This window comes from Aythya ferina (genome assembly GCF_964211825.1).
Source record: "Aythya ferina genome assembly, chromosome: 1".
In the NCBI taxonomy this organism is placed as follows: Eukaryota; Metazoa; Chordata; class Aves; order Anseriformes; family Anatidae; genus Aythya; species Aythya ferina.
The window spans coordinates 117,635,287-117,662,502 of record NC_140296.1 but is presented as its reverse complement, the minus strand read 5'-3'; the positions used below and the strand labels follow the sequence as shown (position 1 = coordinate 117,662,502).

The 27,216-nt window shown below is 36.1% G+C and overlaps 1 protein-coding gene across 30 annotated transcripts in view; it reads right to left on the bottom strand.

The window, feature by feature from the left end:
• ABI3BP (ABI family member 3 binding protein) overlaps nucleotides 1-27,216 on the bottom strand; it is a 204,218-nt gene that overhangs the window by 92,396 nt on the left and 84,606 nt on the right. For all 30 annotated transcript variants that reach the window (XM_084521929.1, XM_084521907.1, XM_084521912.1 and 27 more), the window contains exons 3-9: nucleotides 21,814-21,882; nucleotides 18,805-18,937; nucleotides 9,021-9,202; nucleotides 6,045-6,106; nucleotides 2,258-2,309; nucleotides 1,066-1,128; nucleotides 446-541 (exon numbers count right to left, since the gene is read on the bottom strand). In XM_084521929.1, coding sequence (XP_084378055.1) covers nucleotides 446-541; nucleotides 1,066-1,128; nucleotides 2,258-2,309; nucleotides 6,045-6,106; nucleotides 9,021-9,202; nucleotides 18,805-18,937; nucleotides 21,814-21,882 — 657 coding nt within the window. The remainder of the gene's footprint in view (nucleotides 1-445; nucleotides 542-1,065; nucleotides 1,129-2,257; nucleotides 2,310-6,044; nucleotides 6,107-9,020; nucleotides 9,203-18,804; nucleotides 18,938-21,813; nucleotides 21,883-27,216) is intronic.

Below are 27,216 nucleotides of genomic sequence, written 5' to 3'. Positions count from 1 at the left end.
CCATGAAACAATTACTCACATCTACTAAAATCAGAACTCATAAAATAAAATTCACAGAAAATCTGGTCTTACAAGTGGATACAAACTCCCGTTTTTACAAACACTGAAAGATAACACCTATAAAAAAAAGTTACAATGTAAAACAGAACAAAAACCCTAAATACCACAAACACGGTTGTGTTTTTCCTTCCTTTCTCTATGGATCAAAGCTAGTACATATTCTTTTGCATGACCATGAAATACTTTAAAAAAAAAACAACTGATCATTTGCTTTAAAATAAGTGTATTCCTACAAACTATTCCAAAGAAACCATTAATTAAACAAATAGAAAATGAAAGGCACAACAGGAAGAAAGGACTTTTCTCTTGCATACACAATCTCACACCCCCCAGTACTACTGATGCTTCTCACAAACAAATATGAGCTTAGTTCATTTCTGCTTACCCAGTTTTTTCCTGGATGCTTGATGTATGTCATCTATTGTCAGGGGAGGAAAGAGTTTCTGCTGAGTTTCATTGAGACCCGGAACAATAAGGTGCACTACACAAAAAGGTGAGTGAGCTGTTAATTCCAGTTGACCTGAACAATAAATATATTGTCTGCCCTCTAAAATATGTGACCAACTACTACAGAACCACTGGGAGTTTAGCCTGAATATCTGGGAACTGAATTAATCCTATTCAGTAATTATTACTCCTTTTTTTTTTTTTTTTTTTTTTTTTTTTTTTTTTTTTTTTTTAAATCACTCACTGTATTAACACTATTTCACTATTCATCAGAATGGCAAACAATTCAATACCAAAACCTACAGCCCTGGAGTACTGTAATACCACAGATACTGGGACATTTTGTCTAGTGGGCCAAGGAGGACAACACCAAACATGTGGTTATCAGAGGTCACTACTCGAAGCAGTATATGACAGACATTCCCTATATGTTCCACATTTACATGCAAAAGACACATTTAATGAAATAACTATCAAGATCAGGAAAACAGAAAGCATTTACACAGTTCAAATTTTCAGCCATAGAGAAAGAAATATTGAAACAAAAAATCTCCTCACCTAATATTGCTCCAGGCAGAGAAGAACTATCTGAAGTTTTGGGCTGCGTCCGATTTTGAATGACTGTGGAGACAAAACAAGATCAGAAAATCATTTGAAAAGTCCTGCAACAGTAAACAAAGCCACCACTGAGACAAGCCTCAGCATTCTGAAAGCCTTTCCTCAATTTAATACTAAAAGATGAAGACATCATCGTAATCTTTTCTAAGTTTGCATTCAGTTTAAGAGCCTGCAAATTGTGTTACTTCTATATTGCCTCTTAATTGTGCATCTCTCCTTTCCCCTAGCATATCTGAGATCCTTGGTGAAAAATATCATTCTATGCTTGTGTTAATAAATGGCCAGCTCTGGCACATCTCATTTCCCTACCATTCCTATGTCTTTAGAAAAGATGCATACTGGAAAAAACAGATGTGAAGTAAATGTCAGTGCAGTCATAATTTAGCAGTAATTACTCTAATTTGCTTTTGCACCACCCTCCATTGTTTCTTGAACTGTGAAATACCTCAGAAGACAATTTGCTTGATTTTGTTACTTAAAATTATTTACAATGTAATTTCCGTTAGCAAGTTTTAACCTACACCTTATTTTCTACCACTGTCTTCAAGTAGTTCATTTTCAAAGATTACACTACTATACTACCTCTCACTACTAGAGTCACTGGTAAGAAACAGGTACTTCTCAAGGTCAATATATCTAAGTCTGTTGTAGCTGTCTCTCTCTACTGACTGGGGAATGGAACAGAAGGTTAAGACAGTGGTGTAGCTAAAGACATCCACAGTGCAGACATCAAAAGTTTGGCAATGTTATTCTCATCTGCATTCATTGAAATACTACTGCATTTCAAGCTGAAATATTGAGCCATGCACAGCTGGAAGACCAAGACACCTGGACAATTCAGTAGAAACATGAAAAAATGGATAGTAGCCAAAGTCAAAATTGATTGGTATCCATTCAGGAAATCAACTAAGGCATTGTTTATAATGCAAATTAATAACTCATTTTATTAACAAGTGGGTAACGGCTTGGCATTAGTTGTAATTAAAGAACATGATAGTTTCTAAGGTTCTACCGATTCTAAAAGGAAAGTTTCATGCATTCACATCACATCAGAAGTTTTTTTTCCCTCCTATTAATTTTAAATCAGTCTTGCAGAACAAAAGAAATAGTTTAAAAATATATAGAAGATTACCTTGTTTGATTATTGTGACAGGGACCAACTTCTTATTATCTCGTAGCGTAAGCTGAAAGAAGGGAAAAAAAAGTCTTGGGATAACTGCCATCATAGTAACTGAACTTTCTTAGTAACAAAAATAGAGGGCTCTAATCCAAAACCGCGCCTGCCCCAAACTAATGCTGGATATGGCTCTGGCCCCAGTTACTGAGGGTTACGCTATTGCTTCAGTTCCCATGGGTTAACATAGTAATATTGCATTTTAATCTCCTTTTTTTTCAGTTTGAGATGTTTTGCTTCATAAAAACACAGTATTTGACAGCTTAGGAAACCCCAATCTTTTTTTCTTTTAAGAATCTCTTGAGCACTCACTAGGGTGTAGGCCAGAAAGCTAAGAAAAACTGTCATTTAACTAAAACAAAACATCCGAAATACAGGCAATTACGAATGTGGTTACAGGATAAAATTATATTCTTAGGAAGAGTATTTTTTGAACACCAACTACTCCAGAACCAAGTGTATATTTGTAACTATCAGCATGCTTGGGTCCGTAGTCTGCATAAAGTACGAGTAACTGAAGAGTTGTTTAATTCAGTGAAAGTGGTTCCAAAGACTAATTGGCCAGCCACCCTTGTTCTTCTCAGAATTATTACGCTAAACACTAGCACTCTTCTGCTGCTTGTTTGTCCTTTACCCAGATTAGCTTTTGCCTAAGCGTGCATCTTTTTCAGAATTCTGGTAACCATGAAAAGAAGGAGTACATGAACAAACCTCACATTTTTTAAATAAAGATAATGGCTTGTCTATATGATTATAAATCAGTATTCCCTACCACACATGTAGTAGGACCAACTTCTGAAAGCCTTTAATATAGTAAGGAGAGGGGAAAAAGAAAACTCTCATGTCAGCAGTAGGAGAATGCTAAATACATTAAAAGTGGAGGTTTGCTTTTATTTATTTATTTATTTATTTATTTTTTCAGTTATACCTGAGTTACAAGAAAGAAAAGAACTCAAACAACTACCTCTCTGTGTTAAATGTACACCACTTAAAGTCAGCATCAGTTAAAGTTAATTTTGCAATTCATGATATCTGGTCTACTTCATGTGAAAACGCTTGCATGAAAATTCAGCATTTGATGAATTTACTTACTTAAGACTATCTATTTCTGCTCTCTTCTAAATATTTCCATCTTTAAAAAGTACTGGTTGGAACAAACCAAAAGCCTAGGAAGCTGGAAGAAGACAGATCTTAACAAATTAGATAGCTTTTTCTCCAGAAAAATGGATGGAAAAGCTTATTCTACAAAAGCCATTACTTTCTGTTACCTAGTAACAAGTTTGTATTGGTATGAATATGGTCAATCATTGCCATTGACAAAGGATATGAAATTATGTTCCTTTCCTATCATTATTCTGCCTTTATTATTAATAAGCCTACCTTTTTATTTTGCCTTTTAGTAAAAAATAAAAATAAAAAATGTTTCAGCTGATCAGCTTTTGAAGTAACCCTGCTATTCATGTAACTAACAAGTGGGATAAAATGCATATATCCAAAGCAGCTGTCCATTTAATTGTATTTCTCACCAGGAGCCCTTATAATCAAATAAACAACTCTTAAGAGTCCACTCACACAACTCTAGTGTGGAACTTGTAATCATAATTATTATTAGTCCTCACACTAATAAAACACTCTTACATTCATTGACGAGAGCATACTTTGTTGACTAATAATGGATGACTGTAATGTTACCAAAACAAAAATGTTAAATACACTAAGCATGCATTAAAATACATTCAGAATTTAGCTTATCACTTCAGAACAAATCACTGACATGAAATCTGTGTTCTGCGGCTGCTGTCTATGTGCACCAATACACAAGTGCTACACTTGAAATGTAACCCCATGTTGTCAGTCCTCTTAGTCTCTAAAAAGTACCTAATACAGATATTTCTGTATCTAGTAAAATTTATGACTACATTTCAGAAACATTAATGTATCATCTGTAGTAATAGCACTGTTAACTGTATTTTCCAGGCACAGAATACAAAGCACATAGGTATTAGGAACATTAGTTATTAAAGTGATTGTGGAAACTCCATGAAGGAAGATTACAAAAAGTATTGCTTAATTTCAGAGGAAAATTAGTTTTGTAAGCTATACCATCAATCAGGTATCTTAACTTCTGACTGCATACCTATTGCATATTGCATAAAGGACTACAGTTCATTGACCAAATGGTATATGGCCACATTACTTCTAGAATACCCATTCTTTCTGTATTTTTTATATTTAAGTAGCCAACAAATAATTAGCATATACTGAAAAGAGACTCCCCAAGGAAGCATTACAGTCAACATGGCTTGGGCAAGCTTGGGAAGAACACGTTTTCAAATGATAGAAGCTGAGAGCCCTGCTTTTTGATTGAAAATCTTAAGGAGGACTCCACCTTCCAAGCCTGAGATTATGAAACTACAGGAATCTACTCAGACAAAAGACGAAAGAAATTTCCTCTGCATTCCCTCCACCCTACCACCACTCATTGTTTATAAAGGGAAAAACAATGACTATCCCTAGAGGTCTTCTTTTTTTCCCCTCTTGTTAGTTGTAGCTTACATAGCCCCAGGAGATTAGTCAAACTTAGTGGATGAACCTGCCAAAAGAAACACAAGCTGAAATGTGACTGATATTGAAAGGGCAGAATGACTAGATGGATCGGTAATGTTGCTTTAATAAACAGCCCTTAAAAATGGCTCCTTACAGAGAAGAATTAGAACCATGCTCATACAATTTAGTTGTGTCTTTGGAGAAAAAACAAGGCACAAACAAAGCTTGGCCTAAACAACTTTTTTTGGCTTTGCACTGATGAAACAAACTCCACCTAATACTGTGGAAACTAAAGTAATAACATAAATTTAAGAGCTGGACACTATCAGCTTCCCAGCCTTAGTTTTATGACTTTTTGCACCACTGAAGTGAGAGCGGCAAGAGGTTCTTTTTTTTTTTTTTTTTTTTTAAACAATCTGTGGAATGTTTTCATGATATTTCTATGGAGGGTGATGAAGCAGTAATACTCTTGAGCTAAGCCCTGTGAAGCTGACTAAAAAGACTTGATGTTGGCTCAAGTCCTCTTTTCATGCTTAAGCCGTACAAATATTTGGAAAATTGTTTTAGCTCACTTTCTCAGGACTTCTCTTGCATAAATAGAATCCCTGCTTTCACAGCAGTGCCCTTACAGGGTTAGGGTCCTGACACACAGGAATAAAGGAACATAGATTGCATACCAGTAGCCAGAATGTATTACCTGGTCTTAGGCTGTCACCTGCGGCTTTAAAAATGTTTATGAGACCCATGGAAAGATCGTCCTTTATAATAATCATTCATGAAGTAGCCTTTTAAAACGTTGGAAGTAACAACTTCTAAAACTTTCCTTGGGCAGTTATTCCCTAGTCCACCCCATAGATGCTATCTTAAAAAAAAATCATAAATAAGGAAAACAAAACTGAAGATTAGTTGCTGAACCCTGCCCTTTGAAGAAAAATTTAGGAAAGTAAATGTGAAGAAGCCAACTTAATCTCATACATACAAGAAGAGGTAATGTTCAAGAGCTCTGAATAAAAATTTGGTTTTTTTCACCATATTAAAAATAGTTTACTAATAGGTTCAGTCTCAAATTCCTTGATTACTGCTTCACCTCTCAAAGGGACAAGTATCGTATTTTCTTTCTCACATTAACAGAGAAGCAAAAATTTGACTGTATAAAATACAAATCTGGTTTAAAAAAAATAGGACTATTTTTGCATACCTGTGTTTGGGTATTAGGTACCAACTTGTACATATTCTGGAGATGTCCGTTTACTTTTTTACCTGATTTGACAGAAAGAAAAATAAATACACACAATTAGTTTTTGTTTTCTCCAAGCAAAGCAAGTAAAGTTTATTCTACTTTTCCAACAGCTAAGAAATTAACAAGACTTAATTATGATGTATAAAAACATAGCATGTAACAATTTTGTTCAGTCCTGTTTTTCCAGATTTTTTTAAATTAATTCAAGTGCAAAGCCTGCACTTCACATTTTGACAGGAAGGCAATGTTTTTGCTCTACCACAGGGGCAAGAAGGCTGAAATAACTTCTAATAGATTAGAAGCTTCTTGTGATGGAGCTGTAGATACAGAGGAGAAACAGTCCCTTTCCCCATCTCTTACGTTCTTCATATTCTTAAATATGAATACTTCAATACTGCAAAATTTGTCAATATATTCCATCTTTGCACTGTCCTGCTCCCTTTGAGTCAACAGGACAAAAAGCACAAATCAAGGTTAATATCATCATATTGCTTCACAATTCCAGCCAAAATTTCCAGAGCAAAAAAGCGCCAGAAAAAAAAATAAAAAAAAATCAACTATAGAGAAATATCAATCAAAAAACATTTCAGTTGCCACACTATCATAGAAAATCTTTGAAAGTGGTTGACATTTCTCAGGAACAAGACCTACTATTGGCCTGAAGACAAGGGAAAGCTGACAAACATTTCACAATGATTTCATGAGAAAATCATGTTAAGATGGTCAGAAATAATCTACTTTCATCTCTTTTGGTAAATTTTGGTTAAATAAATATTGAACATTTGCCATGCTTTTTATGTTTTCCTCAAATCATGAATTAAAAACAGATTCTCCTCCCAAATCCTCCCAAAGTGGTTAATGTATAATAAAAATTTGGGCTGATTCAACAAATACAGGAACGTGAATCCATAATTGTGGCTTATAGTCATTTATATATTGTTTAGTGAGGAAAGAAAATTTATGGTGAAGGAGATGTACCTTAATACATGAAAAGACATTGGGTGGCTGCAAGACAGTCTAAATAATACAGAAAAAAAAAAAAAGTGGCTATTTTGTCTGATTGATAAACTGTTACATAGACAAATGATAATAAAAAAAATGTTCACTCTATTTGCTGCTCAAAATTTTTCCATCTACCTACTATGCACTAATATGAAAGACTTGAATCTGAAATGTGCTGCCAACTTTCTGATGAGAAATTAGTATTTGTTGAAATCAAGTACCTCAAATATGTAACAGACTACTTAGTACCTGTATCAGCAGACTAGAGTGTAGACATACAGATTAATTGCAAGCCCTCCATTTTTAGTTGCTGCAGAACTACCCACTGAATGCACAGGTCTACTTTCTAAAAAAAACAAATTCTATCTAAAAACTTTAGGAACTCTTAGACGAACACGTCTTTCAACCCAACTCAATCTGTCTCCATAACTCAAGAATGTTAAAAACATGTAGTATCTGTAAGAATATAATTTAGAAATATATTATACATAAAAAGCAAATTTTGTGATGCCAGTGGACATATTTTAATCATAGTCTTGAACACAGTATTAAACTCTAACCACTATTCTCTCAAATGCTCAAATCTATTTTGGGACTAGCTCAATAAATTGCTTTAAAATGCTGGAAAAGCAGTTATTTAGCAAGCCTTCTTTAGTGCAGTCAAGTAGAGTTTATTTTCTTGACGCAGATATGGGAAAAGACTACTACCATTCTCTACTTTAAGCTCATGGTAAAATGATGGCATTATTCTGTACTGATGAAATGACTATAGGCACTGGGCAGGTACTTCAAAGTTATAGCTTTCTAATTTATTCTGAAGGTCAGCAAAGTTATCTACTGTAAAGTATGAGGACTTTTGCAGAGTTACAAACCAACCTATGGCTTCCCTCCCTTATCCTCAGTATACTGAGCTGCGTAACTTGCCTGCAACTTGAAACAGTACTAAATAAAATTTCAGCTGGAAATCTCAAATCAGTAAGTCTCTCTTATGAGAAATCCCACTCCTCATGTCTCAAGTCAAGCTAGAAATACTGAGTGTAAGAGTTTGCAACATCTGATAAACATTATATTCAGAACTATCTTAATGTAAATGTCTGAGGAAAATAAATCAGATTAGACAACCTCTGTTAAGTCTATCTCAAGGTCACAGACCTCCTCTCTTCCTTTCTTTAAAAGGCAGAAGACTTTGCTGCAGCATAATTCCTCTATTGACCGCAGCAATCCTTTGAACCATGTGGTTTTTCCATGGTTAACGTGATGTCAACTTGCCTGCACTGTCCTGGGACTTTGCATTAAAAACTTAAAATGTAATTGAGTGAACATCCAGAAATGCCATATCCTGTCTCCATGAAAACCCAAACAAAGGCATATGTCCGAGCCTGTGTTTCCTACAAACACAATTTATATAATTCCTTGACTGAAAATTAACTTCAATTTGAACTTTTCTGTATGGTCATAAGGGGCCTGTTGTGATGCATGCTGGATAGGAGAAGTCCTGTCCAGCTTTTAACAAGCTTGAACTTATAAGCAGATATAAAAGAAGATTCAAACAAGGATAATACTTTCCATCAACTCAGATCTTATTATTCAAGGCCCAAAGAAAAACCTTGATCCAGTCAGGAAATATAAATACATAGGCAACACTTCCTGTGTATCTGTCTAAACCAATCACTGCCTCAGTCTTACCAACTTGCAGCAGATCCTCTATTATTCACAGTTAGGTAAGAACACCTTTCAAAAACCATACGTAACAGTTTTTCAAATACATATTATTTCTACTTTCATCAGTTCCTAAAATAATTTGTTAGGGGTGCAGGGATGATATTTAAACAATGAAAAACTGATCAGTAGCTTACTTTAGGTAATAGCACAACAGAGGAAAAATGCTGTTAAGGTGCACTATTTATTGGATAATTATTACCAAATACTTACTAGACAGAACTGTCTTATGATTGAAAGTCTTGCTCCATATACTATCCTCTACATTGTCTTTAACGCCAAATTCATAAACTGTGTTTGGCTTTAGATTGTCCACTACCGTCTCTGTAACTGGGCAAAGCTGAAAAACCCATTTCTTGTCTTTATCCTTTTCTCTGTAGCGAACAGTATAGAACCTGCTCAAAAAAAAGAAAAAAAAAAAAAACGGTCATTTTTTACTTCACAAAGAAACTCACTGCAATTGTTTCTATTAGGAATTGCTAAAACAACTTCTACTGACCATTGTTCTTGTTCTTTTTGGCCCCTTAGGGTTATCAAATACAAGAAAAGCCAGCATACCTTCCCAGCCCCTGTCATTTCCAAGATACATACTTATGAGATCCTCATAGAGATCCCAACATCGTAAGTATTATATACAGAGCAAAAGAAGAGCCTCATTAGACACAAACACCCATGTGTGGTTGCAAGCACAAACTGCAAGTTTATTTTACAAGCAGTTTCTGTGATCCTGACGTAAGTCAGACCTAGTCAATTGAATCATGACTCTATTAGTCAGGGAGCCTCAACCTATTTCTTAAAATCTTCTAGATCTGCTCAAGAAAAGGTGTTCCCCCCAAAACTAGTCCAAAAGTAGTCTCTAGAGGAAAAAACAGTAATAGTTGACATTTATATTTGACATTTGGTGATCCCATTATGTATTGCCCACACTTAAAACAAGGCGTTACTTTCTGCAGTTTACATCAATAGTGCAATGAATACTAACAGATTATGAAATTAAAAAATATTTCTACAGAAATTGCCCAATTAAATCGAGCAGCACCACCCTGAAAAGCTATGACTGCAATGCTAACCAGTATAAAACACCACAATGTAAACAGTGAGTTATGGCACAAGAACTCTACTGCCGGCTACAGTCTCCTTTTCAATATACATACTGTATCACTGCCAAAATGGGGTGGGGTTTTCTGTTTTCTTTTTTTTTTTTTGAAAAAAAATGTCAGAGATGTTTAGTATTTTTTTAAAATCCAAGTATTACTGAAAATCGTTACATGTACCACAAATAAAACACATCCATCTTACATTGCCATAAGCTGAAAAAGGATGAATTCCATCCAATCGTATTTTCCCACACTTCAGTAATTGATTAAGGAGAAGAAAATTAAGGTCAAACAAGAAATGCTACATAAAAACCCCGCTACAAGCCCAAGAATAATTCAGAAACATAAAGAAAAAGGAATTTGAGTTGTGAGATTTAATCCAGATATTATATAGAAAGCATAACGAGATATAAGAAGGGACCTTAAGAAAACAACCAAAAAGGTTTTTAATACGCTGCAAAGGTATCAAGTTTCAAGGTCTTGAATAAAATCACTTAACAGGCAAAATAAAAAACTGTCAATGCATAGACCACCTTTTACCAAAGTTACAGATGAGCACTTCCAGAGTAGAATATACTCAAAAATAAGTACATATGTATAGACATATATAATACATACATATATAATACACACACATACATATACACACACCCCTATATACCTATATGTATATACTTCCCTACTGAGGACAGGGAAATTCCTACTTCATTAATAAAACACAACCTATGACAAGGCAAAATATTTTCACACACCAAGGTTGATTATGCTTACACATTTTATCCCATAACTATGAATTTTGTTCCCTTGGCACCAAAACCACAGGTTCTCCTGTTTTGGTACTTACATGTACAGCTCAGAAATCTGTAGGCTGGGTTAACAACAGAGTGAGATTGTTACCTACCAAATTGAGCTACCAAAAGTTATTCTGCTAGGTTATACAATTAACATTTATGTTGGTTCACAAGACTGTCTTCATTAGCTGTACTACTTAGCACTCAAGACAAGCCATAATCTAACCCCCAAAAGTCTGCTTTTCAGTAACGATTAAAGTTGCTAACATTAGAGTACTTCACACAGTTCCTCAGAAACTTACGATTTTCAACCAGTCTGAGACCTCATCCACTTGTTGTTCTTGATCAGCCAGCATTCAACAAACACCACAACAATGCCACCCACACTGGTCTGCTCTTTAATCTTTGTCCATAAACTCTCAGCTGATTTATCACTCATCCCTATACATTCCAACTGCCCCCTCACATGAAGGACATCTTCACCTTCTCATCTTCCCAGCCTGTCCTTCCTAAAGAGGCTGTATCACTCCACTGCAACTGTTTGGTCATGCAAGGCATCCCACCATTTCTTGCCACCTCAGCAGTCCCCATTGTATGGCTTAGTAAGTTTTTCAGCAACGATCACCACTATTTTCCTCTGCTACATTTGCTGCTGGTAAAGTCAGCCCTGGAAATGAATTAAATATGATCACTAGTGTAGATCCTCTCCTGACTGATTCCTGGAGTATCAAATAATGGTATTAATACTCTTCATAATTATTTCTGTGGGCTGTAATCTTCTCAGATTTCACACATCAAGCAATATAAGATCTAGCTATCATTTGGACTGACAAAAAGTTTTTAATAAGAAATTATTAGCAATGTTAAAATAAGCAAAATTTCTCCTCCTTTATCTTCGTCCCATCATACATAATCGTATAGATATTAACACATGACAGAAGTATGGAAATCTGTCACACTCTTGCAAAGGAAGTAACAGAAATAAACAAATCCCATCTGAAACATGAATACATCTTGCTGGACCCCATACAATCTCTTGTAAGGGATTTAGAATAGGTATAGACCTATAAACAAAATGTGATACACAAATAGAAGTAGCCATCTTCTCAGCTTGCCTGGAAGAGAAAATTTAATTTGCTTTCATCTTCATCCTTAACTCTTCCTCCCTGTTTTAACTGAATGGGATAGACATAAAATGATTTTATGTGATGGAAAGAAAACATATGGATTCACTGTAATTATTAACAGTCTAAATTAATAGTTGCATCAGAAATGAGGGAAAAAAAAACACCCTCCGAATTATTCACAATGAATAGGCTTTTAAGTGGTTGCTCTCACTTGCCTCTACTGTAGAAAATGTTCTGTTTGTGAATACTGTTTCCACACCTGCAAATTCCTTCTCCCCGACATGAATTAAAACACTCAGAACACTAGTATGTAAAAAAGAAATAAAATAAAAAATCTTTCAGTAAAGTTCAATACTATAAAAAATACAAGAAGATTTTTCATAGTTCTGCCAAACCGTGCCACTAGAAATAGAAATATGTAGTGCATAAGGCATGTTCTCTCAACTCCTAAGATTCCCCAGCCTGTAAAAACTTCACTAAGGGTGTAATTATTTCAGTGGAAACTTGCCACCATGAGTACTAAAAACACTGACTGTAGTGATAGAATTTCCTCAATTCATTTCAATAAAAAGCAATCAAAACAAAGTTCAATTTAACAATTTGCAAGTCACAACGGTTTGAGTATTAAAAATATAAAGATGGAAACCAAGATTTACTTTTTGGAAAATGCAATTATTTGTAGTGCAGGAATTCAGAAATGTCAATTTTTGTCATTAAAGAACAACAATTATTTGTTAAACCAGACCAACAAGCTGCCAAATACAGGGCAATTTCAGGTCCTGCATGAGAATATTCTACTGATTACAGGTAGAGGGAGAAAAAACCAAAACAAAACAACACAACACTATAGTATCAAGTAATTAACACACATAATTGAAGACATGAGAAAGCAGTAAAATCCAGTCACTGCTCACGTATATATCAGTCCCCTTGTATCAGTGACATACACATAAAATTTGCCGTTAGTCTGTGATGCACATCAGAAGCTGCAAGATTGCTTCTCCTTGACTGTAAATATTTAGAGAAACCTCTATACAGATTCTCCTGCCAAATAATACATGGCCGGCTGAAATGGAGTCAGGTAGAAGGGGGAAAGGTGTGCAATGCTGCTTCTCAGACACAGCATGGTCCTATTATCTCTGTGATATGAAAAAATCATAGTGTAATGCAGTCTAATAGCTAGTATAAAAGAAAAACACTATTCAAATAAAACATAACTGAAACAGCCCTGGGAATGCTATTCACACCTGTGAATGTTAGGTTGGCATTTTAGCAAAAGGTGGCATGCCTCATTTCCTGCACGCTAGAGCAGTTAACATTCAATGAGAATGTGTTTTCAGCTACATTTTCTTTGTGTGCAAAAACCCGTCAGCATTTAACTGCTTTTTGTTTTGATTCTTTATTTGTTTTGGCAGGGGATGTAAAAAGGGTACACTTTATCAGAACAACATTTACTGAACAGAACTTGTATTCCCTCTTACAACAAATACTAATCAAAAGATTTCAAGGTTCACTTCTTTTTCAGCTAAGACTGCATAAAACATTAGAGCTCTTTTATGAAGTTCCATAAAAAGGATTTTCTCTCCCTCTCTTTCTAATGGGCTATATTTCGCTCATTAGAGGGAACATCCAACCCAATGACTGTGTGGACTTGGAGAAATTTTACCTCCTCCTTTTCCACTAGACAGCTGAAAACTCCATCAATTCAAACAGAAGTTATTATGAGCAGGTGAGGAGTACTGCTCTGTTCATTGTTAATTGCTGCAATAAATGAAGCAAGGGAAAGACATAAAGAGCCCACAGTCACCAAGACAGTCTCTCTCCGTATGCATTTGTGCAATACTATGTTTAATGTTGGCATTCTTGAAATCTCTACACAAAAGAGCCCTAAGTAGTACTTTACAATATTCTGACCTCACTTAACCCCACCTGTGACACACACAAAGTATGAAATAACGGCAGAAATAACAGCAGCAAAAATAATCTCATCATTTGAAGGAAGCCAGAAGAGTATGATTATAATCCATAATCCATAAAAATCTATGCAAGACTAAGCATGATACAGATGACTGTTTCTATCCTTTCTCTGTTCAACGTATATAGTTCTGCTTTTGCTTCTTTTCTTTCCCTTTTTTAAACACCCTACAGTACAAGACAGTGATACCTTTTGTTTCTCAGCTAGAGCTATCCCTTTTATTACACAAGATATCAAAATATTATGAACACTTCAAAGAAACAGCCCCAAGGTTTTTGCTTTTGGAATTTAGGAAACCTTGCTTCCTGCTACAAGAAGCAAAAGTTCTAGGAAGGACTGTTTTCATATAGCAGTATGAACAACACTGCCAAAAGTTTCAGTGATCTTTTTCCAATTGTTAACCAGATCTCTTTTTAGACAGGTTACCAGAAAATGCTAGCACTGTTAAATATTTGGGCCCAAAAAGTTAGATACTGGAAATCTTATAATGTGAATGGTTTTACAGGATTTTCAGGCTAGGTCAATTTGTATAAATATCATGGGTTTATTTGGACATGACACTAAACAAACAATTATGCCTTGGAGAAATAAGAGCATTTCGGATTGTTGTCATAGATAAAACATTATAAAACCTAATTCATTCTTGCATATAGGAATGTAATTCTGTGATTCTGTAATCAGTCTTTTAAAGAGACTATTAACACATTCATTTATTCGTTTATAGTAAGACATCATTAGAAGCACAGCACCCACTTAATGCTAGATAGGAATAAGGGAAACAGTTTGAATTATGGTTTCTCAGACACTGTTTCACAAATTGGCAAATGAAGTTAGTGTATTGTTTCCAAGTTTACTTCAAAGTAACAGACACTGACGTATGTGAAAAGATGTCAAGTATCACACCCCTGATGGCTACCAACTAAGTTTGTGAAGCACTTCCTAATGTAGTTTTCACTTGTACATGATCACTAACGATCACTTTCCTGGCTTTTAAAAAAAAAAAAAAAAAGTAAAATGATGGATATGAGTTGAAGAGTCAGAGGTTCTGAAAAATTAGAGGCTGACAACCAACAAATCTTTCCATGTTTAAATAAGCTTTCAACATATACTCCCACAGCAGTAACTCAAAAGCATCTGAAATTCAAGAGGTTAATTTGTTGCAGCATGTTTTCCTTAAGGAATTCTGCTAAGTTTAAAATATGTGGTCTATGACATCTGCAACACAAAGTATGATTACGTTGCCAGCCCACAGTGACACAGATTTGTAGATATGCACAGAAGATACATGCAGATAACTTTCTGAATTTAAGGTTTTAAAAATACTACTCTGTGCTGTACTGTATTAAGAGTAAGTATGGATTTTTCTTTCTCCTCCCCCTCCCCCCCTTTTTCTAAATCATCAGACAAATCATGTAAAGCACAGGATCTGCACTACTTGTAAATATGACATTAGAATATTCCTATTACAGGCAAACAAAATTTAAACAATATGAATATTAACTCGTCCAAAGCTCTTAACTTAGATATACTTAATGGCAAATAAATAAATAAATAAATAAATAAATACCTTCAGGTTCAAAATTTCTATTTCACAAAAACAAGCCTGCTTTTATTTATTTATTTATTTTATTAATATATTTTAATTATATTATTATATTTATAATTATATTATTATATTTATTATATAATTATATTATTATATTTATAATATATTATTATTATATTTATTAATAAAATAAATAATTCTAGCTGGAAACCCTATTTTAGTCTTGCATGGAACACTCTTCACACACACACACACAAAACCCACAACAGACTTCAGACGCTGCCTTTTACAACCCCTTGCTCTGTTTTGGAATCTGTGGAGTTGTTCTAACCAAAGGGAAGGCCAAGAAAAGTCTATACAGTGGTCTACACTCTTTTTTTTTTTTTAGATCTAAATGGCCACATACCCCCCTATGTTTATTATTACAGCTCTGTCCATTAATGGTTGCTTAAACACTGAAAGGCAGGAGAAGCAAGTCTCTCCCTTCTCCAAAATACAAAAAGAGGCACTCAGCATGACTGTGCAGCAGACTATCATGACTTTGCCATCCTTCTCTACCAAGTGCCTCATACTGGTGTTAATCAACAGAGTATACCGAGAAACCTACCTTAACATTGTTTGTGTAACCTTTCTGGTGTTGTGCAGTTACTATAAGTTACATAAAACTAATTAAATGATTTTGGAGGTTGTTTTTGTTTGCTTTGTCGTTTTTTTTGTTTTTTTTTTTTTTGCATTCTAGTGCTTTTGATCAGAGATGATAACCATTTCGAGGAGGCTTTAAAATTTGACTTTGTGAAGAAATTCCAACCAAACACAGAGCAGTGATTATCTTCACTTCCCCATGGAATAAGGGTTTGGAGTTATCTCAAGGAAATATGTAGCACTCCATTGTCTCATGCCCTTAACTTCCAGAGAGTTACATGAAAGAAACCAAAAGATGATTTGATTACAAATGACATGGGAAAAACTTTTTCTTCATTGGAGTTTCTTAAAAAGCAGTAGGTACAGAAGAATGCTATGTGCTCTCAATAAACAAGCAATAGTTTCACTGAAGCAATATGATACCGATGCTCTTTGACAGCATGGCACCTCTTATTGAAAACTCATTTGCTCACAAAACCTGATCTTCTAAGGAATATTCCACTGAAGTCACTTGCACTAGAGAATACTTTGGCTGACAGACCCATGCTGTTCCATATGGTTTCCATCTCCTGAGTCAGTAACATGGCCAACTAGCTTATATTATGCAATATTTGTACAAAAGCCTAAAGGCCATCCAGAGATGGTAAAATCTGAGGCTGAGAACAGTTGACTCCACTTCAGATCATACAGACTTCCAGATCTAAAACTCGGTGGGATGTTAACCCACAGAACTGAGTGAAGAGGTCATAATTGCCACATACTGCCAATGTCAAAGTGCAGAGGTTAACCGCTGAACTATCTTGAGGATAATTAACAGAACATTTCAACACATCACTAAGTAGAACATGCCAGAAGAAGAAGGATCAAGTATGTGAAGTACACTGCCCTTGCAGTAGACACAAATGTCGATGAACCAATTGTCTGATTTTCAGTCTTGCACTTTTAACGCAATGCTAACTTGCCAAGGATGGGCTACTTCCTAAATATTTCTTATCATAAATATGTAATTATCGTTCAAATTCATATTTTTTCTTCTATATACTGACTGTAAGTATACTGGAATCCTATCTTGGCTTGGCATTCTAGATACATACACCATGGTGACATGGAGAACTGTTTTCTTCACTTAGGCAGATCATGAGCATTTTGATTCATTAAAGGTAAACAAAACACAAGCATCACATAGGTGATTTTTTTTCTCCATTATCTTTACTGCTATTCACGGGTGTTGTACATCTTTACAGAGTTGAAGTACACTGAGATATTTAAACAAAATGAACGCTATATCTCTTATGGTCTCTTATGGGGCAAAGGGGAAGTAAATAGGTGGTACTTCAGCCCAACAACACTCCATTAAAGAAGAAGGCACATTAAAAGCAAGTATCCAAGAGGAATCAGCTAACTGGACTAAACATTTAACTGAAGAGAATTTTGGGAGATGCACACCATGACTTGTTGCACAGCCACAGCAAAAGCAAGACTCACACAGTAGAATAGCAAACATATCTTCTAAACATAGCAAAACACTGGTAGCACTGCGCTAAAGGGAGAACACTACACATTGTGTTAAATAGTTTGTTCAAACTTTGAGTCAATGAATGTCCAAGAAGAACATTCAGTTACTGAGGAGGAAAATCAAACTTGATGAAAGCATTGTGGTTGGTACAGGATATATGTCTCTTCTAAAGGGTTCTCACTTCCCACTAAACAGCTGCTGTAACTTTGCTGATGACACAGAAGATAAGTGGCATGGTAAAAAACGGTGCTAAAATCATTGTGTGGGCAGAAGACTTCACAGTCTTCTCCACAATCAGCTCACTTCTTTCATTTCTAACAGTACAAAATGATTTGCTTCTTTCTTGATCAAAAGAGGAAAAATTAAATCTATGAACAACCTAAACCTTTTTATTTCTACTAGAAAGAAATGCAATTAAGTTACATGCTTAGACATTTCCTAATATTTCATAACAAATTCCTAATAAGCATTAGTATTGTGTATAGTCTTTGAAATACCAGTTGGTGATAAAGATCCAAAGGTGTTTGGGAGAATTTTTTGAAGCTTGAAAAGGGTTAGTTCAAAATTTTGGAGAGGTAAGAAAAGGGCATAGTAGCTACATGTTTTTTTTTCACATGATCAAAGTTTGATATCCAGTTTAATGGTGTCAAGGAGACTTTTATTATCAACACCAAAGCAAGCAGATTTAAGGTCTAAATTAGACAGCTATAGAGTTTGTCAAAATAGAAATTTTTAAAGGTAAAAACTGTTCACAATAATGCAAAGATTCGTTAACAAAGCAAGGTGATGCTTTCAAATGAGATACTGATGCATCTCAAAAATGGGTGCACAAAGTTCTTGTTTTACAAAACACTGTTGAGTTGAATGGTGTTTTACAGGAGGTAAACAAAGACCCCCCAAAATAGTATTTTGTGATAAAGGGAAGAATACAAAAAGGAACACCAAAATGACAGAGCATGGAATACATCAAGTTCAACAAAGCTTCTTCCAACTTATTCAAATACAAAGGAAGGTAGATCCAAATCCACTGGTTTACAAACAACAGATCAATGGTGAAACAGCAGGACTTCTACTTCAGCATGTAGGTATCTGACTAATTTCCAATCAAGGCACGTAAAGGCTCAATAATCATGAAATTAAGTAAAGGAGAAAATTTACTTCCTATTCAGAACAATTGCTTCCACTGTTTTCATTTCCACTGTCAGATTTTTTCAGCCACACCAGATAACAACCTGCACAGCTTCAAGCTTGAAATGCTACATTAAAAAATGATCATCACAAAAACTCTTTTCTGTTATTTTACCTGTCACTAGCACAGTTACTTGTTGCTGTCCAGTCATGTTGAGGGTTCACTAGGATGCCCCAAGAGAGGAACACAGAGGTTGGGGTGAGAGTGCCAACTACCAGCTGCAGAGGCTTTTGAGTCTTGGTCCGACCTAGATAAGAAACATGCAATTCCAATTACAAGTTAGTTTCTCTTGCAGTATGTAGGGGAAAGTTTTTGCAGTCAGATACTCAAGTAAATAGAGTAAAAAATCAAAGAGAAAGGTACAACAGCTTGCTCTCTTTATCACAGCCAGCACTTCTAATGTATGATTTAAAAACAGTGGTTAGAGACAGTGTCCATGATCTGTTTGTTTACTTCTCACTGAAAGGAAAATACATGGAAGAGAAACTGCTCCTTCCCTGAAGCCAACTGAGCAAGAACAGAGGAAAAAAATATAGAATGAAGTTTGCAGAAAGGAAAGAAGGATACAACTAGAAGGCAGCAGGAGCACAGATTAGGTTACCACTTAAAAAAAGCAGATATCAGAAATACAGTCAAGCCCCAAAGGCAACAGAAAGACTAATTTTTCAGAAAGTTGTACAGAATGTATTTCAACCTTTGAAGAAACTGTAATATTTTACTTCCAGACTTATGGATACAAGGTAAATCGGAAGGAAAGAACCCATCTTGCTATTATTTGGTGGGCAGGAGGGAAACTGGTTTACAAAATTTGGTTACAATTTTATCTTTTAATAAGCTTTCTCTATTACTCATTTTTCAGATTACGAAAGCTTTTTTTGGTGTTTTTGGTATGAAGTTAATATGCATATACCTTAAAGTTCTGGCTGTCTCGGACCGCATCACTGAAGGTGTTATACATGGTTCAGGACATAACTATCATTCCGTGTAATAGAGAAAAGTGTCTTCTTGGCAGGATTCCTAATAACACTGCCGTTGTGTCCACAAATAATTCATACTGTCTGCAGCACTTTTCATCAAGTGTGTGAAAAGAACTCTATTTAAATGAGGTTTAAAAGCTAATAGATGGAAACAAAGAAGTGATCTAGAGCAACAACTTTGAACCTGAAGTTTGTGGACTGCTACAAGCCCAATGAGAACCTTCATTGTATGATGAGTTAAATAGAAATTCATAGATCCCTTACATCACTCTACATACTTGTAATATCTAAAGGATCTGTACCTCCTCATAATATACAGGTGACTACAAGCGTACCAAAAGTTTATAAGCCATGAATCTAAGGGTTATGTTTTGCACTGTTGTAAAACAAATCTATGTTTCTTTTCATGCCTTTTGATCCCTAATACCTGTTCACTTAGCAAGCCCAAAGCAGGTTTGACCTGTACTTTCAACCAATGTGTGTTTAGACACCTTAACTGCGTGGGTTTTTACTGTACATTGATGATGAACATGTTAGAGAAATAAAACACTCTCCACCTATAAGAGGAAGCATGATATGCTTTAAAATACATGTACTATGGAGCATCTGAAGGCAAATATCCAAATAGCTTTCCTGGTTTCCAGACCAGTTCCCAGGCTCCTTCTCCATTGTTAAAGAAACAACTAAAACAATCAGTCTGGTCATTTACCAAACCATTTGGCAAATCTTCTGTCTACCGTGAAATCCCTTTTTGACCACTTTCTGAGGAAATACAGAAAATATGCAACTTAAAAACAAACAAGAAGAAAACCCCACAAGCTCTCGTGTAACTGGAACTCATACTGTTGTTGTTTTTTGTGACCTACATATGATTTTGATTTTGTCTTATTATGCCATTTGTGACCAATTAGAAACTAATGATTTATGTACTTTAAAACCAGGAAGTATGTGATCATCTATTTTGATCTATATGAATACAAAGCATACAACTCTGTATTAATCAGAGTTTGAACCAGAATTGTAATCAGTCTTCATGTGTAAATTTAAAATTGCAGCGACACGGATTCTACCACCATCCTCAGTAATTTGTCTAGTTTAACTACTCTCACTACTAAGATGACCTGCTGTAATATTTAGTTACCATTAAGCCAACGGCTGTTCTTACACCTTTATCTGCTTGACTGAAAACTCAAATATCAGTCTTGTTTGACAAACCAGTTTCTTTAGACTATAGATGCTAAAATTAATAATGTCCATATATATGTATAAAATTGGACATATTTTTGGTCCATGTTTAAATATATTCGTGTGTGTTTAAATATACAAACACACCCATATATAAACATGGTGGGTCTGAAAGGTGAATCACTTTTCAAAATGTTTCCCAGTATTCAGTTTTATGTTTGGCTGTGAGTGAGCAGAAAATAATTCCACCCAGGAACTTGAATGAATTTCTTATAAAGATTTCTAAGTCTAAACACATACATATATACTAACAACCTATTATTTGCAACAGCACAGTGATCCTGAGAGACATCCTTGTACCAACATAAGGAACTAAAACCTAACAATATTTTTGGCATGATCAATGTCATGTAGAAGGTCTTTGAAACAGACAAGAAGCAAATTCAGATTTCTGCTGTGTTACATATATTTTAAGCTAGAAGCATTCCTTTTTCCTTATCTGCTTTGTATCAGCAAGCACTGTAGGAGTGCTGATTTACATACACATAGGTCACCATTTCTAATTAGAAAAAAAGAGCATTACCATAACCATGGATGAAGGAATCCTTAACTGGCAGTTTAGGAAGAATAACTTAAATCCACCAAACCATTGTATTTCAAAACTTTTTTTTTTTTTTGTGATAGATCTCTTTAAACATCAGAAATTAATATTTTGAATTTCAATTCTCATTTATAAGAACTTTTTACAAGAAGTATTCTTAGATTTTGAGCAATCTTCATGTGAATGCCACATACACAACTAACTGCTGACTAGGAAATACTGTCCTACATTTCACCTTCATATGGAGTTCATGCATCCCAGTCAGACACCTACAGTTACAAATCTCTTTTCAAAGAAAACCAGTAAAAGCAAGATATTGTCCTCCTTAAACTACTTGAAGAAAGAGATGCAGTAAAATACCTGAGCAAGATTTCTTGTTATTTGAAACACGTGCTGGTCTTACTGATACCAAATACCGGGGCTCTGCATCTGTAAATGAAGAAACAAGTAATGAGTATGGTGTTGCTATTTATTTAAGAAAGGGATTAACCTATAATTCATAACAAAAATGTAATATTCAGTAAAGGATTGACACATTATCCAGTCTTTGTGATCTTTAGGCATGTTTGTTCCAAGGTTTATTCACCAATCATGCAGAAGTATTCTAACCACTAGAAAGCATAACATATCCCTGCAGTAAAGATTTTACCATTCTTTTTGACTGAAACATAACAAATAGGTGAACTTGCCAGGACATACATGTAACACTTCAACCAAAACATTATTTAGAAAGCAAAGGAGAAGAAAAGCTCAGATGAAGAGGAAAAAAGAGAGAGTTGCTTAGACAGCTGCCATCATTAGGCTACTAACAGTCTTTCCTCTCTCATGAGGTCCAGGTGTAGTGGGTTTACGTTACAAGGTTTTGGTAGCAGGGGGCAGGGGTGGTGTCTGTGAGAAAGACCTAGAAGCTGCCCTATGTTTGGTAAGGGCCCCACTGCTGACCAGAGCCAAGCCAATAAGCGATGTTGTTTTGCGCCTCTGTGAGAGCATATTTAAGACAGGGGAAAAAACACCAGCCACACAGCAGCTGGGAGAGTGAGAGGAGTGAGGCACAGCCTTGCAGGCACCAAGGTCAGTGTAGAAGGAGGGGGAGAGGTGCTCCAGGTGCCGGAGCAGAAGTCCCCTGCGGCCTGTGGTGAGACCATGGTGAAGCAGGATGTCCCCCGTCAGCCCATGGAGTACCACGGTGGAGCAGGGTTCCACGCTGCAGCCCGTGGAGGAGACCACGGTGGAGCAGGTGGCCCTGCACTGACGGAGGCTGCCGCCTGTGGAAGACCCCTGCTGGAGCAGATTCCGGGCCGGACCTGTGGCCCGTGGAGAGGAGATCACGCAGGAGCAGATGACCCGGCAGGAGCTGCTGCCCGTGGGGGACCCAGGTTAGAGCAGTTTTCTCCTGAGGGATGGACCCCGTGGTATGGACCCATATCTGGAGCAGTTCTGGAAGAGCTGCTGCCTGTAGGAAACCCACGCTGGATCAGTTCATCAAGGACTGCATCCCATGGGTGGGACCCCACAGCACAGGGGATGAGAATGATCGAGCAGGAGCGGCAGAGAAGAAGCGCTGTAGACTGACCATAACCTCCATTCCCCTCTTCCCCTGTGCCGCTATGGGGGAGGAGGTGGAAGAGGGTGGATGGGGGGGGAAGGTGCTTTTGGTTTCTTTCCTTTGTTTCTCACTTCTCTAGCTTGTTAGTAATAAGCAATAAATCTTACTATCTCCCTATGCCGAGTCTGTTTGCCCATTACAGTAATTACTGAGTGATCTGCTTGTCCTTATCTCGGACTTTGAGCACTTTTCATCGTATTTTCTCCCCGTTCCTCTTTGAGGAGGGGAGTGAGAAAGCGGCTGTGGTAGAGCTCGGCTGCCCACTCGAGCGGAACCACGACACCAGCATGTGAACAGTAGAGATGAAGCACACCAGAGGAAATTCTGCTGGCCTACTGGATGGTATAATAATATCCATATAACACTTTTAAATTGTTCTACTGGAACTGAGAAATTTTATTAGGATACCAAATCTTACCTCTTTGATATACTTGCAGACTAAGTGAAAGCAATGACTGGAGGGGGAAAGGTTCTAGTCTACTGCTCCCATCTCTTCTATAAAGGCATAGCCAGAGCACAACCCAAGAGCTGATCCCTGTAGTGGCTGCTGATGCTGCCACATGAGGAGGACTCTCAACATGTGAGGCTGCTGGGTCAGGTATTGTCAAGCAGCTTTTCTACAAGTGCTTAGTTACAAAGCAATCCACAACAAAATACTCTCCATTGTTAACTAGTAGCATATTTGCTTATGATGTCAAAATAGTGCCTGTTCTCTTTGCATACATAATAATTTTTCACTGCTTCTACTGTCAGACACGTTAGCCTGATATTGCACATGGAGTTGGTTGGTTTAGTGAATGCATTTTTATAAAAGGCAGTTTGAATAGACTTGCAAGATATCCCAAGTAGTTATAAGAGCCCTACCATAATACAGAATTGTCTTAACATCTACAACATATCCTATATACTTTTGAAATTAAAGAAAAAAAATACTGAATTCTACTTTTAATATAAGCAATGATTACATTAAAAAGATGCAAAACAAAATAAAAACAGATAATTACAACACAGTGACCTTCGTTGACACGTTCTGCATCAACTTTAGAACCATTTATTTATTGACATGTTTCTTCCTATAACTTTTTTTTTTTTTTATGTACTGTTTCAGACTGTACATCTACTGTAAACAGTGTCTCAGTAAAGAGTCGACATTTGTAAGAAGAAGAAATAAAGTGTGCTGGCCATTTATCACAGCATATACCCCTATAGATTAACACTACATTATTCAAGATCTGCACAACTGTTTGGTTGCAGGAAATAAAGTCTGACACGCTCAATACAGCATCCACATCAGTCACTTACTTGCTTTATAAATAGTTTTACAGACCTTTTCCAGAGACTCATCGTAAGATTTGACTGTTCAATGCTTTCACAGTTTTGAGTACTCTCAATGAATGTAAAGTTATCACTAATATCTAAGAGAAAGGGACTCATGTTTGTATAAAAAAAAAAAATACAGAGGGCTCTGAGTTTGACTGGATGTTCTGCATGCTAGTACAATAGAAATTATGTTGCATGCAACAGGAGAGCAATAGTTCAACCATTTTCTTGGTCATGAAGTTCATCTCAGAAACAAATTGTACCTTCCATACTTTCCAACATTTACTTTTAAGTTAAGCTCTATGCATTTTCTCACAGGAAGAAAGAACTTTTGCAAAATATTTCTTAAATCTAAATGAAAAAACCTCTCTCAATTTTTACTCCAGTTTAATTTTTTTTTTTCCGCCACTTCCCATAAGATGTTTGACTGCTTTTCAAAAAAAAAAAGATATCATACTGCATAGCCAAAAAAACACAGAGCCATTCCAGAGACAAGAATTTCCATCTTTGGATTCAGACTCAGTCTTACCAGAATGGCCTATATTTCTTTTCAAGCACTGCAGCCATTCAAAGAGATGCAGAATCACTGCTAGCTGGGTGTCAATTGTGAAAGAGCTTGGAAATTGTTTGGAAATACCAGTCTTCATAGGAAATAAGGAAATTAGGCAAACCAAGGTTTACACAAACTCTGACACATTTGAGAGACATCTGATGCAGTTTGGATGACACAGGCACACATGGTAAGAGGCCACAAGTTCAGATATGTTCATGTTTCTGGCAGCGAAAGACAGATAACCTCACCCTGCAGCTTAAAATAATAAATGCTTTGATTAACACAATGCTAAGACAGCGGTTTTAGTTTGGAGAATTCAGAAAGGAGATTTTCCCTCACTGTTGATATCAGAGGTTGGAGCTTTCCACCCTTCTTACTTACTTAAAACCAAGCTCTATTATTACCCAACCACAACACTGGAAAAGAAGTCATAGGAGCTTGCAGAGAAATGAGTATGGGCAGAATTTGGCCCATACAGATCAAAGACACTTTAGCTACAGTTTTTAGAACAGAGGTTTCTCTGTGTAAAAGTTGTGTACTAGTTTAGATACATGTAGCCAAATCTGTATCTGCAGATGAGAGAGTTAATTTCCTTCACAGCCCAGTGTTCCAACACCTGGAGTCTGCCGATCAAACAGAACCACTGAGAATTCTCTTACATCCAAATTTCAGTAAGGGGGGAAAGAAAATCAGTACTGAATAAACAAACAACTTGCAGCACTACATAAAAGGCTGTACCAGACTGGTAAAAACTAACTTAATTTGACTTATTCTATGCATGTAAGTCACTTGACACCCACACTATGTAAGTACTTAATTGTCTATTATTTTAAATGGGTTTCAATTGTTCCCAAAATAAATGTAACTGAGATGAGCACTGAAAACAACTGCTCAAAGCTGTGTGGACAAAAAAGTGAGTTAAAAAAGAAAGAGTGCAACTAGAAGTGCAACTATCCCTTCACTTACAACAAAGTGAATTGATTAATATTTATAGAGGCATACAGTTCTTCTGGGATCCATACAAACATCTGGACATTTTTTGTACTCAGGCCTGAAACCAGAAATAAGTGACAAAAAAATATATATTTATAAATGTATATTAAAGAATAATATTTAAAAAATAATATATATATATATATTTATTTATTTATTTTTCCCTTGTGCTTTAAACCAAGTTTTCTGCTGTGCAATCATGGCCATTTGGGAAACTGTTACAATTTTCACAAAGGGCTGAGCAAGCTCAACTACAACAGAATTAATTTTGAGTGTCATTTTGAACTCTCACAAAATCACTCTTTAAAATATACATGTATGTGTATATATACACACACAGTATATTGCAAGTACATGCATGATCTTGTAAGGATCGAGAATCTCCGAAATGAGGGATCTCTACAGAACCATGAAAACTTCAACAAGTTCAGTTTGAAACACGTTCACAAATTTGATGGAAAAATCTTAGGTTCATTGCAGCTTAAGGCCTTCTTGAAGGTCTGGTACTCTAAGATGAACACAACAAACCCATTTGTTTGAACCAGTTGCTGCCTAACCCCCAACTATTAAGGTTGGGCTGGCAAATGCCATGGCTAACCTCTCCTTTCAGGTGGCACACAAATGGTTCTGTTTAAACCTCTTGAAGCTGCAGATGTGAAGTCCAAACAGACAGGCTTGAGTCTTTAGCAGGAAAATGACCTTAAGCACCAGACAACTGCTAGTCAATAAATCCATGCCCAATTCTTAGTGTCATAATTCCCCAAGCAAGTGTTTTGTTGTTGTTGGCTTGCTTTGCTTTTTTTGACAGTTCAGTTGGGTGGCTTCAAAATGTCATCAGCACTGCCCTTTCAGGTGTCAATACTTGCAAGTGAATAACGCAATGCCAGTTTGGAGCAAAGCACTGCACTCAGGCAGGCACGTACACCTAACTAAATGGCTTCTGAAGCAGGAGGGAAGCCTAGTACTTGTAAAGAACTAGGACTGGTATCCATGTATATATCAAAAACCAGTACAATGCATATGTGTTCGGTACATATTCTTACATATTTTTCTCCCACCTCTCAAAACATAAATAAAAAAATAAAAAAGAGAGGCATTCACCCATCTTTTTTTTAGCTTCTAAACACCACAGCTATTACAGCTCAGTGAACCATCACCAATTTGATGAAACACTTCTCTGAACTCCTTCAATGACTCAGTATTTTTTTCATCCAAACAGCCTGAAAGACACACACACACTACATGTAGGCACAGGTATGTCTACAATTCACCCCGGCAGAAACAATTCAAA